Source organism: Lissotriton helveticus, chromosome 5_1, assembly GCF_964261635.1.
Source record: "Lissotriton helveticus chromosome 5_1, aLisHel1.1, whole genome shotgun sequence".
NCBI lineage: Eukaryota > Metazoa > Chordata > Amphibia > Caudata > Salamandridae > Lissotriton > Lissotriton helveticus.
The window spans coordinates 512923762-512939755 of record NC_136065.1 but is presented as its reverse complement, the minus strand read 5'-3'; the positions used below and the strand labels follow the sequence as shown (position 1 = coordinate 512939755).

The following is a 15994-nucleotide window of genomic DNA, read 5'->3' as shown; positions in this document are numbered from 1 at the left end:
AAGGGAACTGCTTCACAATTTTGGAAATGTTCAACGGAGGTGATATTCTACCCTTAAGACTAGATGAAACCGGACAATTTCATTACACACAGTATCAATCTGGGATGAATCTGACCATTACAGAGGCCTCACTCGACCCTGAGCAAAATGTTTGCAGTCAGCCAGTGGCCAAAGGGAATACTCTCTTCTTTGTACAAACTTTTAATAGAGGCTACATCCACTTTACCCCACTCATGCAAGACTATTTTCAACCAACTATGGTGAGATATCACCTGTAATTCTGTTATAGTTCTGGGTAAGGAATCCGAGTAGCAGTTACTATGGTGAGAGGGATGGGGAAAATTAGAGATCTATTTTTATACACCTTGCAGCCATTATCTTGGGGCGCTACCCCTTCTATAATTATGTGATATTTACAATAAGTGCATGCAGGTCTAATTTGCTGTAATGTATATTCAAATGTTTTATTTTTTTTCTTTAAAAAAAGAATTAAGGTGGAGCCTACGTACCTGAATGGAATATCATAATTTTTTTGTGTGTACATTTTACTCCAACCATGAATGACCAGGAGGAAAATATATTGACTCAATGGGCCTCATTTATGAGGCCCGTACGCCACAGTTGTGTCACTTTCTTGTGAAGCTACGGCGGTGTAAAAAATGCTCCACTCTGCGCCATATTTACAAAGTGACGCATCTAGGCAGATGCGTCACTTGTAATCCCTGCAACAGGTATAATATATGCAGGGTGGGCGTTCTGACACAGAAAAGCCTTGTGGAAGTGGCGCTGTATCAAATCATTACGCCTGCTTGAAGGCAGGCCTTTTCAGATGGGGCTTGCCCTATGTTTAATGACACATTGCTGGAGTTGCATCTGTTTCCAGACAAATTCCAAGAATGCGCCATTTTTGCGCGGACGGATACTTTAGGAATCCCGACGTATCTGTAAATTCTTGCATCATGGAGCGCCTAAATTCTTGCAACATGGAGCGCCTCCCAGTAAATACGGCACATCCATGGTGTCACAAGGAGGGCGCACTGAAAAGTGTCATATCGCTGTTTTGCCGCAGCGATTTCACACTTTTCATAAATAAGGCCCCTTATTTGGAGTTGAAGCTTTTCGGTATGTCAATAAAGAATGGTGTGATTGCAAAATGATAACAACAAATTGATAATATTCTTTTGCTTAATAAGAAGTGGGAAAGATCTTAAGAACGAAGTGACAGAGTAATTGTTTATCTGCACATATATTTTTTCAGTTACTTGATATACCAAAGAGAATTTCTAGATGTTAGAGGAATATTTTTATCAATAATTTAGAAGGATTTACAGAATCGTTTGTGTATTGATAGAAAGTAGAGCGATTTGGAAGGAGGCCCTGGGTGGAATTATTTATTATTTATCCCACTTTTGTAAAATTATCTTTTCTTATTAATTATTATCTTTCACATTAAACATCAATAATAAGGAAACACGATTGATAAAAAGTTTCAGGCAAACATCGCACAATCTACAGTTCAGAAATGGCCATAATGTGGCCATATTCCAAAAGGTGCTGATGCCACTAAATTGCATCATATTCCCAGTCTGTGTAGACCTCAAACACAGATGCAAAAAGCTACATTTAACGTTGGATAGTTTTTAGGGGCAAGTCTACTCATATTATCTCCCCAGTGTTACCAGTCTATGGAGGAATTTGATTACGGGACAGAAAGTTCACAAAATCATCCTCTAGTCTTTAATCACTGCGGGACTACATAAAATGTATTTCGTCCAATTTTCCCATTTTTCCATGTCCCTGATCCTATAGTCAAGTTTAGCTACCTCATGGCTCATCCAGTTTGTTGCAATTCTCCCTTTAACCAGCAACAAGGAGAGTTATGCAGCTCTCCTTAGTGTGATTTTGTTTTTAAAAGGAGATATTCCTAACAAACAAGCTTATATGGTGTCATTTGTACTGGTAAGTTTGTATATGTGGAAATCTATCTAATAGTCCAACAGTAGTCCTTGAATACAGGTCGTTCCCATGAAAAGTCAAAGAATGATGCCCGAGGGGGCATTCAATTTGAGGCAGGTGTCCAATTTATTTGAACTTTTACAGTATATTACATTTTTTACAGACATTTATTTGTCTCACATAAAGAGGTCTTACTTTCTCATGTAACCAAGAAGTGAATTCTCAGCTTAGCATATCATAAAAAGGAAAAAGTAATATGATTGATTGATCAACTCTTGTTAAATACTACGCATCTGATATCGCTAGATTGAACTGTATGTATACCAATGTTTGTGATGATTGGAATTTGATAATCAATAAAAAAATATTTAAAAAAGGAAACAGTAGTAGTTCAAATTATCTTTGATATCACTACAGGCCAATCTGATGTTGGAAAAAACTAAATGGATCAGACTAGCGTGAGTGACAGAGATTTTTAGAGAGAACTCTTATGGGGAAAACTGTCTACACATCAAAAAGCTTAGTGTGAAAATGGGAGGGCATCAGTGGCCCGTTAGGAAAGTTTCTAGTGTCTTTCGAAATTTTTAATAGCAGTGAGCCCTGTTGAGATGTAATGATTTAGCAGCTTGGGCCAGGAAATTATTATCAAATAGAAAATGGATATGGCTGGTAGTATCTGGGTCTTTTATTTTTTATACCATTCAAAAAAATGTATCCATAAATGTCCTTCTTCCCATTAGTTACTCTATTGGATTACAAATATGCCTTTAGAGAGGTGAGAGAGATCTGGATAAAATAGCAGGTTGGAAGACGTTGGTATTGTAACCATTACCTTCCTAAATATTGTAATTGAATCCCTCCCCCCCCCAAGAAATCAAGAGTTAACTGTTAATTGATATTGCCCTCTCTGTTATATTTTATTCGGTTAAATCGGAAAAATATGGATCTGACAAAGCGAAAATAGCATAACTTCTTCCTTTTAAATATTTACTATGTTTATGTCCTTTGTGATGTTTTCTATCTTTCGATCTTGTTGAGCTGGAGTCTGTGTTTATGAGAAGGATTATGTATTGGTTGGAACGTCCTTAAATAGTTTTTGTTAGGTCGAGCCTGTCAATGTGCGTGCGCATTGAGCTTGCGAGAGATATTGGGGCTTAACGAGAGCTTAACCAGCGGCGATTTGATGCTGTACCCGTGAAAAGCAAGCTCAATGCGCAAGCGCATTGACCTAAAAAGCGCGTGCACATGAAAGCCAGCCATCTGTTGCTTCCCCAGCGTGGTACCGCCAGCAGCTTCACTTGAAAGGGATCCGCTCCGCCCCCTGCTGCATCAAAGGCTTTCATTTCGCACTTTTCATGGCCGCCAGACCGTGTCGCATTTCTCTCCCCCCTCCCCACAGAGCTTATTTTTCATGCTTGTCCTCGCACTCTCCCCGCATTAGCCTCTTGCTGTTTTCTGGAGCCTCGCATTGCCTTCCGTCTCATTTTGTGCTGCCAAGAGCTTGTTTTTCATGCTTGTCCTCGCACTCTCCCCGCATTAGCCTCTTGCTGTTTTCTGGAGCCTCGCACTCTCCCCGCATTAGCCTCTTGCTGTTTTCTGGAGCCTCGCATTGCCCTCCGTCACATTTTGTGCTGCCAAGAGCTTGTTTTTCATGCTTGTCCTCGCACTCTCCCCGCATTAGCCTCTTGCTGTTTTCTGGAGCCTCGCATTGCCAAGAGCTTGTTTTTCATGCTTGTCCTCGCACTCTCTCCGCATTAGCCTCTTGTTACAGTAGGGAAGATCTGGGCATCTTTTATCCATGCTTTATTTCCTGTGTGTCTTGGGAGTTGTAGTTTTATTATCTCACTCACATGTCTACCAAGTTCGGCGCAGAGACCAATTTAGATTGGAAGAGCTGCGTACGCATGAACCCGGCAAAGTAAGCGCTGACGGACGACGCTGCAATGGCAGAGTTTTGCCTGAAACAACTTCTCCATTAGAAACTGTTTTTAACCCTGGTGATTCTCATTTATTACCAAGATTAAATTTCATATGCATGCTTAATGATATCCCATCTTCCAAACCAAAATTGCCAGTCTTCTTGACCCACGTAATCTCAACACATTATGCATTTCGATATGTTGTTACTCCGTTCCAAGGGGCATTCCATTTTAAATGAAGGAAGTTATCCGAAAAGTAAGGCCAATATTGCCTTTAATTTTCGAGGGGTCACTAAAATGCAAACGTTTTTCCATTGTACCTATTGCGACTTTGTCTCAATGTTATCTTCTCGAGCTCCATCTCTTTTCACATTTGTCATCCGTATACATTTCAACAACGGTTTTGCCAGGCACGTTAAGCTTAACCAAATACACTCTTCATACATCAACTTGCTGTAAGATTAACAGTGACAGGGCTGCTCCAATTCGCACTAAACTGAAAGCCCTGCAAACGGAATACAGCGTAGCAATCCTGAATCCCTCACCCTCACCCTCACACACCACCACTTACCCTCACACCCCCTCACCCTCACAACCCCTCACCCTCACAGCCCCTCACCCTCACACCCCCTCACCCTCACACCCCCTCACCCTCAAACCCTCACACCCCCTCACCCTCACACTCTCACACCCCCTCACCCTCACACTCTCACACCCCCTCACACCACCAATCACCCTCATACCCCCTCATCCTCACACACCCTCACAACCCCTCACCCTCACAACCCCTTACCGTCACACCCCCTTACCCTCACACTCCCTCACCCTCACCCCCTCACCCTCCCACCCCCTCACACCCCCTCACCCTTACACACCCTCACCCTCACCCTCACACCCCCTCACCCTCATATACCATCACTCACCCTCACATACCATCACCACCTCACTCCCCCACACCCTCCCACCCCCTCTCAGCCTTACACACCCCCACTCTTACACACCCTCACACCCCCTCACCCTCACATACCATCACTCACCCTCACACTCATCACCCTCACACCCCCTCACCCTCACAACCCTCACACCCCCTTACCCTCACACCCCCTCACCCTCTCACTCTCACACCCCCTCACCCACCCTCACCGTCACACCCCCTCACCCTCACACCCCTCACCCTCCCAACCGCTCACCATCACACCCCCTCACACACCCTCACACCCCCTCACCCTCACACCCCCTCACCCTCACACCCTCACACACCCTCACCCTCACACACCCTCACACAACCTAACACACCCTCACCAGCATAGCATAACGAAACATAGCATAGCATAACAAAACACTGCATAGCATAACAAAAAAAGCATAGGATAGCAAAACATAGCATAGCATAACAAAACAAAGCATAGGATAGCAAAACAAAACATAGCATAACAAAACAGCATAGCAAAACACAACAAAGCATAGCATAGCATAACAAAACATAGCATAACAAAACAAAGCATAGCATAACATAAAGCATAGCAAAACAGCATAGTATAACAAAACATAGCATAGCATAACAAAACGCAACAAAAGATAGCAGAACAAAACATAACATAACATAACATAACATAGCATAACATAACAAAACAAAGCATAGCATAACAAAACATAGCAAAACACTACAAAACATAGCATGACAAAACATAGCAAAACACAACAAAACACAACAAAACATAGCATAGCAAAACATAGCATAGCATAACATAACAAAGCACAATACAACATAGCATAGCATACCAAAACACAGCATAGCATAACAAAACGAAGCTTGACATAGCATAACAAAACATAGCATAACAAAGCATAGCATAGCATAACAAAACATAGCAGAGCAAAACAAAGCATAACATAATAAAATGCAACAAAGCATAGAATAACAAAATAAAACACAACGAATCATAGCATAACAAAACATAGCATAGCATAACAAAGCATAGCATAGCATAACAAAACATAGCATAGCATAACAAAACATAGCATAGCATAACAAAGCATAGAATAGCATAACAAAGCAGAGCAAAACAAAACATATCATAGCATAACAAAACAAAGCATAGGATGGCAAAACTAAACCTAGTATAGCAAAACAAAACATAGCATAGCATAGCATAACAAAACATAGCATAACATAACAAAACACAACACATAGCATAACAAAACAAGGCAAACCACAACAAAACATAGCATAGCAAAACAAAACATATAATAGCATAGCAAAACATAGCATACCAAACACAACAAAACATCTAACATGGGCTTCGATTGGAATTCATAGAGCATATTATCAAGGCCATTATCGCCGCTTTATCGGCAGTTTCCTGCCGATAAAAGCGGCGATAATGTATCGCCTGTCCTTGATAATATGCCCCTATATTTGGCAACATGCTTTTTTGCACCAAGAGTATTGTCTGTTGTAGCACCCATCACTAAAATTGACCGATACTGGCCACACGCTGTGGGTAGGTTTGTGGTTGATCTTTCTTCCGCTGCAATTTGTAATATTTAATGTATTGCTTTTCTACTCTCTCCCTGCGCTGGTGAAATTTGGCAGCGGAGCGCCAAACGCAGACACCCGTACACCATAGTGCAAAGGTGTCTGTGTTGCAGTAAGCATAGATTTTGTAGCGGAAGGTGCCCCATCCTGTACAAAAACAATGCATTAACGTGTTTCCTTTTTTTATGTGTGCTATAAAATGCAGCACACATGCTAAGAGGGAAACATAAGGAGAAACAAAAATATTTCTCCTCCTTATGCCTTCCCCAAGGGGGCGCATGATTTTGTCACAAGTCCCTGTCTACAATTCTTTATATGTAAGTCTTTTCGTCAAAACCCATGGGAGGTGGCATGGAAATGCCTATGCACCACCCATAGAATGCCCACTTTATACAGAGTAATGCAATGTAGCGCATTGCTCAGCATTGTGTTACTTTTGGTTACGATCTAATGTAAATCGCTACTTGTATTGTATTGTAAATTCCAACACAACACTTTGTGTCAGGTTTGAATTACTTTTTTAATGAAAAACCGATGCAAAGACTTTATAAGCCTAGACCCCAGTGTTTTCCATATTCCCCGCAGTTACATTTTGCCACTGTAAATTGTTGCTGTATTGACCTAACCATTTTTCATTTTTCCTACAGGGTTCCTGGCACAGCAGTTTGACATTCAGGGACAGCCATACCCAGATCATAGCCAGTACAACCAATATGATATCAACCCATCGGGTAAGATGTTGGGGCTTGGATAATGCATGGGCAAATGGGAATGGCTGTTGAATATCACTTTCAATCTGCACAGAAAGCTAGCAATCAAAACTTCTTCTCTGGCCTAAAATGCATGTAAAACACAGAAGTGATGCATAAAACATAGCAACAGGCTGCATAAAGGCCCATTTAAATACACGCGCTTATTTTGAGATTTCCTCTTTTTGATAACCCATGTTTAGGTGCCCATAAAAACTGTTAGTTTCCTTTAGGTACAATTACCTATTTACTATTAAAATACATACTGCTAGATGCATCAACGTTCGATTTTGCGAGTCCTTAATTGCGAAGTTTAACGATTCGCATTTAGGGACTCGCAAAATCAGATGCATGTAGGATTTGCTAAAATATTAGCAAATCCTAAATATTCCTTAACCCCTTCAGAGCTGATGGCAAAGCCAGCTCGCCATGGGCGTTACCTGCGCTACGCGGATGACGAGCTGGCTTTGTCACGTTACGCGCGATTTTCAAATTTCAGCGCACAGCGGGAAAACCCGCTAGCGCGGTAGAGGTTAATAAGGAATGACATCTCATTGATTCCTATGGGCCAAGAGGCCCATAGGAATGAATGGGGAGGAATTCTCAATTTGCGATTAGCAATTTGCTAATTGCAATTTGAGAATGCGATTTCAAGGGTGACGGGTGTCCAAAAGACACCCTGTTGCACCCCTTAAATTGACTTTGACACTGGTATTGCGCACACACATCCCAAGGACATGTGTGTGTGTAACATACAACTTTGAAAGATGCACTTTAGAGCATTTTTCACAGTTTTCGCTATTTACCATGAAGTTTGATTTCACGGTAAATAGCGACCCCTATCAACGAAATAGCTAGCTATTTTACATTCATGCATTGCATTTAAGGAATCGCAATTTGAGATTCCTTAATTGCAATCGCAAATAGCGATTTATGCATTTGGGATGATGCTTCCCAAATGCATAAATCGCAGAGGGGCAGATTCTGAGAATCTGCCCCTTTGCGAACGGTATTTTGCTTGATGCATCTAGCTGTAAGTGTGCACTATTTATGATCAAACCACTGTGAATGTTGCCCTTTGACATCCATATTTCCGGCAGAGTATAGATAGTGTGAGTTTTGGATGGCGTTGGGGCATAGTGGGTCAGATTCACTAAGATATATCCGTATACGCAGCATTTGCTTGTGAATATATTAAGTCCGTTTTTTAAAAATTGCCCCTTAACAGGAGCTGGTTACGCACACCAACTTTACAAGCGATTACTGCGATGAGTATTCAGAAGTCTGGCATGCGCTCCTGTTAATGTGCTATATGTCTATTGATCTGCTTCACTCTATTTGATACAGGGACTAAGGTCTGCCTGGGACAGCAGACCTCTGCACCATTCAGTTACAGGCCAAAATGGCTTTTCAAATACCTGCCCTCAGGATTCCTCAGGCACTGAAATGTTTATACTTTTTGCAATATGATTAGTAATATATTCACATATCTGTGGTGCAGTTGTTAGTAAGGCACCCTTTGTTTACTTAATGATGCTTCATTGTGCTTGGAGAGGGGGGCATCCTGCAACACAGAAGGGGCCATAATGGGTCCCTTATGAATGGAGCTTTTACTCATGCCAAACATGAAGGGATGTACTCCCCTAGAGCAAGCTATGTACACAAACAATAACGGTCCTCAAAGAGCAGAACAATTGTTTTGCAAATAGTTCTTTGCAGTATTGTAGCACAAATCACAAAGAAAACAAATCACTTCTTAGTTTATTTATCCCTCTGTCTCTCCAGTGCATGTCTCAGCCACTTAAAATAGAATGCTCTCATTTCCAAGCACAAATTAAAGTGTTAAACTGGACCCTGCTGTGCATTGCGCAGCTTTGCATTACGTTTGGTTAATATCCAAAGTAAATTCTGATTTGCATTGGATTTTAAATAGCAACACAATACTTTGCGTCTGGGGTGAGTTAAAAACCACAAATTAGGGCGTATTTACAAGCCCCTATCGCCCCCGCAACGTCACTTTCAGTGAAGTTGTGATGATGAAATGGGCCTCACCTTATTTACAAGACAGCATTAAGCCACTTAACGTGGCTTAATGCTGTCATGTATATAAGGCTTCCTTTCGCGATGTGTTTAGCATGAAAGGGGAGGTTAATGGGTGTTGTGTGGCGTTAGAAATGTGCCATGGGGCATATATACAGCAGAATGGAAAAGCGTGGCGTTAAGAAAAAATTTCTAATGCCACGCTTCTCCATTCTGAAAACGCAGGGATGTGCCGTATTCACAAGAATGCGGCGCGCCCCAGCATTTCTCCTAGCGCTGGCGCTGAGTACAGTTGCCTAGTGCCAACACAGGCACCCTTGCACAATAGTGCAAAGGTGTTTGCATTGGGGGAAAGTTTGCTGACAATCTTCAAATGCAGTTTTGTAACTTCTATGTGTGCTGCTTAATGCGGCACACGTAGAAGGTGCAAAACAGCATTTTTTAAACGATTGTTCATGTGCACATAAACAATCATAGGCAAGTTGCTGTTTCTATGTGTGTTGCACAATGCAGCACACATAGAAACAGCAAACAAGCATTAAAAATGCAATAGGTCTCGCAATAGAAGAGTTTAACATTTTTCGTTTTGCAAATAGATGAGTGGTGTTGCGTGGATGAGTGGCGTTGCGTGGATGAGTGGCGTTGCGTGGATGAGTGGCGTTGCGTGGATGAGTGGCGTTGTTTGTGTGAGTGGCGTTGTTTGTGTGAGTGGCGTTGCGTGTGTGAGTGGCGTTGCGTGTGTGAGTGGCGTTGCGTGTGTGAGTGGCGTTGCGTGTGTGAGTGGCGCTGTTGTTTGAGTGGCGCTGTTGTTTCAGTGGCGTTGCGTGTGTGAGTGGCGTTGCATGTGTGAGTGGCGTTGCATGTGTGAGTGGCGTTGCGTGGTTGAGTGGCGTTGCGTTGTTGAGTGGCGTTGCATGTGTGAGTGGTGTTGCGTGGATGAGTGGCGTTGCCTGTGTGAGTGGCGTTGCGTGTGTGAGTGGCGTTGCGTGTGTGAGTGGCATTGCGTGTGTGAGTGGCGTTGCGTGGCTGAGTGGCGTTGCGTGGGTGAGTGGCATTGCGTGGGTGAGTGGCGTTGCGTGGTTGAGTGGCGTTGCGTGTGTGAGTGGCGTTGCGTGTGTGAGTGGCGTTGCGTGTGTGAGTGGCGTTGCGTGTGTGAGTGGCGTTGCGTGGTTGAGTGGCGTTGCGTGGTTGAGTGGCGTTGCGTGGTTGAGTGGCATTGCGTTGTTGAGTGGCGTTGCGTTTGTGAGTGGCGTTGCGTGTGTGAGTGGCGTTGCGTGTGTGAGTGGCGTTGCGTGGCTGAGTGGCGTTGCGTGGCTGAGTGGCGTTGCGTGGGTGAGTGGCTTGCGTGGGTGAGTGGCGTTGCGTGGGTGAGTGGCGTTGCGTGGGTGAGTGGCGTTGCGTGTGTGAGTGGCGTTGTGTGTGTGAGTGGCGTTGTGTGTGTGAGTGGCATTGCGTGGTTGAGTGTCTCGTCTTCATAAACGTTGGACAGAGTAGCGGATTGCCTCGTTGACAAAGGCCACATAAATTAGACAAACGGAAATCCAGGTAAGCACACACTGACACGGGAACTGAACAGAAAAAGACAAGCATGCACATGCATTAAAGGACATACACACAAGCCTATGAAAACACATACAATGCTAAACTAAAGCACTAGTTAGTCAGATGAGACGTTATGCAAACCTTCTTTACACAGTAATCCCACACCAAAATTAAATAGCAGGGCTAGATTTTCCTAGAGGTTAGAGAAGCTATGTGGCCTTTAATTGAGATAGATGGCCGCGTATGACAACTCCATGTTTGTTCTGGAGTGGTTTATTGTCCCAGGAGAGCCGCAGAGTCTCATGTGAAGCAGAGGGTTGAGGAGTGTCCGCATTTTGGCAGCCCCTTTATAACAAGCATGAGATGGGACCCGAAAACACTGGAATGAGAAGGGGCTGAAAGGAGCTAGTGACAGAGTTCAACTGGAGGAGAGGTGGGCAAAAACAATGAAAAGGTGGACAAGGGAGGAGAGAAGGAAAGGTGACAGAGAACTGCTGGAGGAGCAAAGAGGAGAAAAGAAATGCGACACGGCGGGCAGGGGAGGGGGCGGAGCGGGTAAAAAAAAAAACAAGACGGAGGGAAAGGCAGATAAGGGGAGGGGGGAGGAGAAATGCGACACGGCGGGCAGGGGAGGGGGCGGAGCGGGGAGAGGGTGTGAACAAATATGTTTACTCACAAGTTAAGTAATTTCACTCCATACCTTCTGGTGCTAGCACATACAATTACATTAAGAATATTACAGTGAGTGGATTGATTTTGTTACGGTAATTTTAGCAACATATCATCTTCGAGCAGCGTTTTCACTAGACTTCAATGGAATTAACAATATTTGAGGATTCTGTCAATTATTCAATCGTTTTAAGGTCTGTTTCTTTCTGATGTAAACAACGAGAACACTAGCAAAGGAGTAAAACGTGATGTGTGCGAGTGATTAATCAATGCTTGTACTGCGTCTGTGTGGTGTTTCCTGGTGCGTGTCTGTCCGTTTTCCCGTGCATTTGCAGGCAAAGGGAGCTTAACCCCAAGCATGAGATGGGACCCGAAAACACTGGAATGAGAAGGGGCTGAAAGGAGCTAGTGACAGAGTTCAACTGGAGGAGAGGTGGGCAAAAACAATGAAAAGGTGGACAAGGGAGGAGAGAAGGAAAGGTGACAGAGAACTGCTGGAGGAGCAAAGAGGAGAAAAGAAATGCGACACGGCGGGCAGGGGAGGGGGCGGAGCGGGTAAAAAAAAAACAAGACGGAGGGAAAGGCAGATAAGGGGAGGGGGGAGGAGAAATGCGACACGGCGGGCAGGGGAGGGGGCGGAGCGGGGAGAGGGTGTGAAAGCAGCAGGGGACTGGAGTGCGGCTGAGGGAACTGATGTGCACGCGCTTTTAAGCTCAATGAGCATGCGCATTGAGCTTAAAAGTCACGGGCACTGCAAGGAATCGCCACGATTCCTTGCAAGTTAGTTAAAGAGTGGTTAAGCCCCAATAGTCTCGCAAGCTCGATGCGCATGCGCATCGACAGGCGAGACCTAAAAACGAGGAGAATTAAAGCATTTCTCCTCGTTTTGCCTGTTTAAGACCAGGTTTTCCCTGTTCTTAATTTTAGCGCTGCCTCCTATTTACGCTGCCCTTGTAAATAGGGGGCAGGGTCAAAATCAATAGGTGAACGCCCACCGCAACACCCATTGTACATGTACATGTATTTATATAGCGCAAATCACCGACACGGTATCTAAGCGCTTGCTTAGGGAACCCGTCCTGGTATTCCCCTGTGAGACACTCCGGCAGGATATCCACAAGGTGAAAGCCAGGCATCCCGCCGCGAGGGGCCGTAGTGGAGATTAAGCAAGCTATTGCCCAGAGTCGCAGAGTGTGACCCCATGAGTCGAGTAGGCACCGGAGCGAGAATTGTCGAGTCCGTGAAATTTTGAGCCCGAGACCCGCCGAGGCGGGGAATCGAACCCTGGTCCACGGCCGATCTCAGCTTCCGGGTCTGCCGCCTCTAACCACTGAGCCTCGCTTCTCCTCCATTGCCCTCCTCTTTCACGCTAAACACAGCATGAAAGGGTGCCTTATTCACAAGGCAGCGTTAAGTGGCCTAACGCTGCCTTGTAAATAAGGCAAGGCCCCTATAGCCACCACAAAGTCAGTTAAAGTGACGTTGTGGTGGCGATAGGGGCTTGTACATGTGCCCCATTGTTTTTTAAATAGGGGTCTTACTGTCACAATTTGTCAGTCGATGTAAAGCTCCTCTCACAGTCCTGGCATGTACATGATTATTCGGATACAGTCTGTTCCCCGAAAAACCATCTATGCGCTCAAAGCTTTGTACATTCTCTGTCCACAAGCTTCATTAACACTCTTGGAAAAGGAGGGATTTCAGCTAAATTATACTGTACAATGGAAAATGTCTGATCCTTTGTGTTATAGTGCTTCTATTTGATCAGTTTTTTTCTTTTCCAGAAAATCAAGAATACTACGATTATCAAGGTAATGCTTTTTTTGATATAAATGCTTGATCATTGGGTTTTGCCAGATGATGTTATTGCCATCAAGTTTACGTTGCAGATGCAATCTTTGATGTTTAAATTATTTAAAAAAATAAAGGGGCATATTATTAAGGCGGGCGATATGAGATTATCGCCGCTTTAGCGGCCGTTTTCGGCGGCAAAGCGGTGATAATTTTATCGCCCTATTAACAAGCTGTCGCTAACAACAGTTAGCGACAGCTTGTAAGCGATAGCAAGCGGTTTGGGGCCCGATAGCATGTCAGCGATATTTATCGCTAATGACATGCAAAGTGGGCGTACACAAACTGTTAGCGACTGAAAGCAGTCGCTAACATCGCTATCGCCTATTATCAACGCAGGCAAAGCGATAAAAAAATTAGCACTAAGCGCGAATATTGCCAAAACCCTAATGCCTGCTCAGACCACTTCTTAACCTGTATATCCAATAGGAGGTGAATATTCAGGTTTAGACCCTATTAGCGATAATGCCTGAATATCGCTGGATTTCCAGCGATATTCGCGCATTTCGCCGCTATCGCCGGATATTTTATCGCTTTTGGAGATAAACGTTGCTAATAGCACGTTATCGCTGCGATAAAATCTGGGGATGTGCAGCGATAAAAAAAATATTGTGAAGCTTATTTAGCGATAAATATCGCTAGTTGTTGATAATATGCCCCAAAGTGCTCTGTAGATTTTGACGTTCGAAGAGAATGATGAAACACTACCGTTTTGAATTACAGGATTATTGTTACATTATATGGGACCAGATGTTTTTAAAATTTGCACAAGTGTAATGCAATTTTGCAATCTTTTGCATAATTCTTTCTACTTGTGCATTTGGAAATGGAGCAGACAGGGTTTGCACCCAGACCATATTTCTCAAAGACCTTTTTAAATAGTTCAAATAATAGCAAAAAAGGTTGCGAAAGGGGTACACTTTTCATTTAAAGCGTTGATTTTCTTTCAAGATTGTAGCAACATCTGCAGTTGATGGAATCAACAAAGGGCTTTTATCTACAGAAGGCCCAAAAACCTAACTAAAGCAATTCAAACATGGCTGAAGAAAATATTCAGTCTTTGATATGAATATATATTTTTTTTAACTGAATTTTTTAAATATGCACAGCAAACATCCTCAATGCTGTTCTTACGGGAAATAAGAGGATAACAATAAACACGAGTGACCAAGCAAATCAAGAATGAATATCTTTTGTTTATATCGATTTAAGTACATTTTTACATTACATACACGAATCTCACAGGATCGGCTATTTTACGCGTGCACTAGGAGTTAAGAAGATTTGCAAGCATGGTGCATTTCTGTACAACGATTGGTTGCATGAATCATAAAGTGTCTTCTTATGAAATGTGCAATACTATCCTATTTGGTTGTACCTTAATGCAAGGTCTATATGTGAAAACAGTCTAAATCCAAAAAACAGAGTGATTCTGAAACTTAAATAATGTCCTTCATTTCCCTATGACACAAAAATATAAAGGGGCAGATTTACAAGCCCCTTGCGCCGCCAGTGCTTTACCTTCCGCAATGCACCGGCAGTGCAACCTGCTGCGTGATATTTACAAGCACAAGTTAAGCCACTCTCCGTGGCTTTACCTGTGCTTGTAAATATTACCCTTTTCACACAGCACTTTACGTGTTAGGGGCGCGACATAGGTGTTACTGTGTGTGTTCCCACGCAATGCATGTCCACTGATGCATTTCCAGATTTACGAGCAATCGTAAATCTGGAAATGCATCAAAATGATACGTCACCCTACGGGTGGCGTACGAGGTGCAATGCGGAGAAATGTTTTAATTTGTCCCAATTTTTTCCTCTTTCAATGCGTGCTGCATTCTACAGCATGCATTGGAAGACGAAATCACCTCAATTGATTGTTTTTGTGCTGGAAGGTGCCCCTTCCTGCACAAAAATAATCTCTCCACAACACAAGCATCCTTGCATCATGGTGCAAAGGTGCCGGCGCAAGGCAGCAGTGTGTGCACCAGTGCAGGGGGAAGCACAGAGATGTGACATATTGTTGTAAATATTTTGCATCCCTATGCTTCAAAACTAATGCAGTGTGGTGCAGCGAAATGACTTGCGGCACCGCGCTGAGTTCGTTTCTTGTAAATCTGTTCCAAAATGTTGGCCAATAGCAATAGGATCTGCAAAAAATATGTATAGATTTCTTTCTTACAACATTTCATGACATCCTTTTTGGGTGTCACCTATGCAGCACATGCACTGTCTCTTCGAGACATGCTGTATCTAGTCTGTGGGCTTACAGCCCGCCCATTGCTTTTTATTTGTTGCTTTATGTGACCTTGGCAAAGGCTTGCTTTTCTGTGGTCAATGTTTGTTAGATGTCCCTCCTTTTTGTGTCTCGACCCATCTCATTGAGCATGGCCCTATTGCTTGTAGTCTTGCCCTTTTGTGCATCTAGATTTGTTTAAGCGCACTGTTTTTTTTATTTTGTTTCTTAAGCTTTGTGAAATTGCATCCTAACTGACAGTGATGTGTGTCTTTATGGCACCACTCGGTGTGGGGGCTCTGTTTGCTCGCTGATGCTATGTGCTTCAATGGGTCAAGGGGCCAGTGAGCGGTCGGGCTCTTCTCCACAGGCCTCCTAAGGGTGCAGCTGTTGCCCAGCTGCAGCGCCGCACGCTCATGGCTGCTCACTGTCTACTTAAGCCCCAAGCAAACCCAACCTCTAAAGAATACAACATCATCTAGAAAATTGACAG

At 43.5% G+C, this 15994-nt stretch overlaps 1 protein-coding gene across 1 annotated transcript in view; it reads left to right on the top strand.

The window, feature by feature from the left end:
* MFAP2 (microfibril associated protein 2) overlaps positions 1-15994 on the top strand; it is a 152647-nt gene that overhangs the window by 69067 nt on the left and 67586 nt on the right. Inside the window, exons 3-4 of the mRNA XM_078642850.1 lie at positions 7062-7145; positions 13199-13225. Of these exons, the coding sequence (XP_078498976.1) occupies positions 7062-7145; positions 13199-13225 (111 nt within the window). The remainder of the gene's footprint in view (positions 1-7061; positions 7146-13198; positions 13226-15994) is intronic.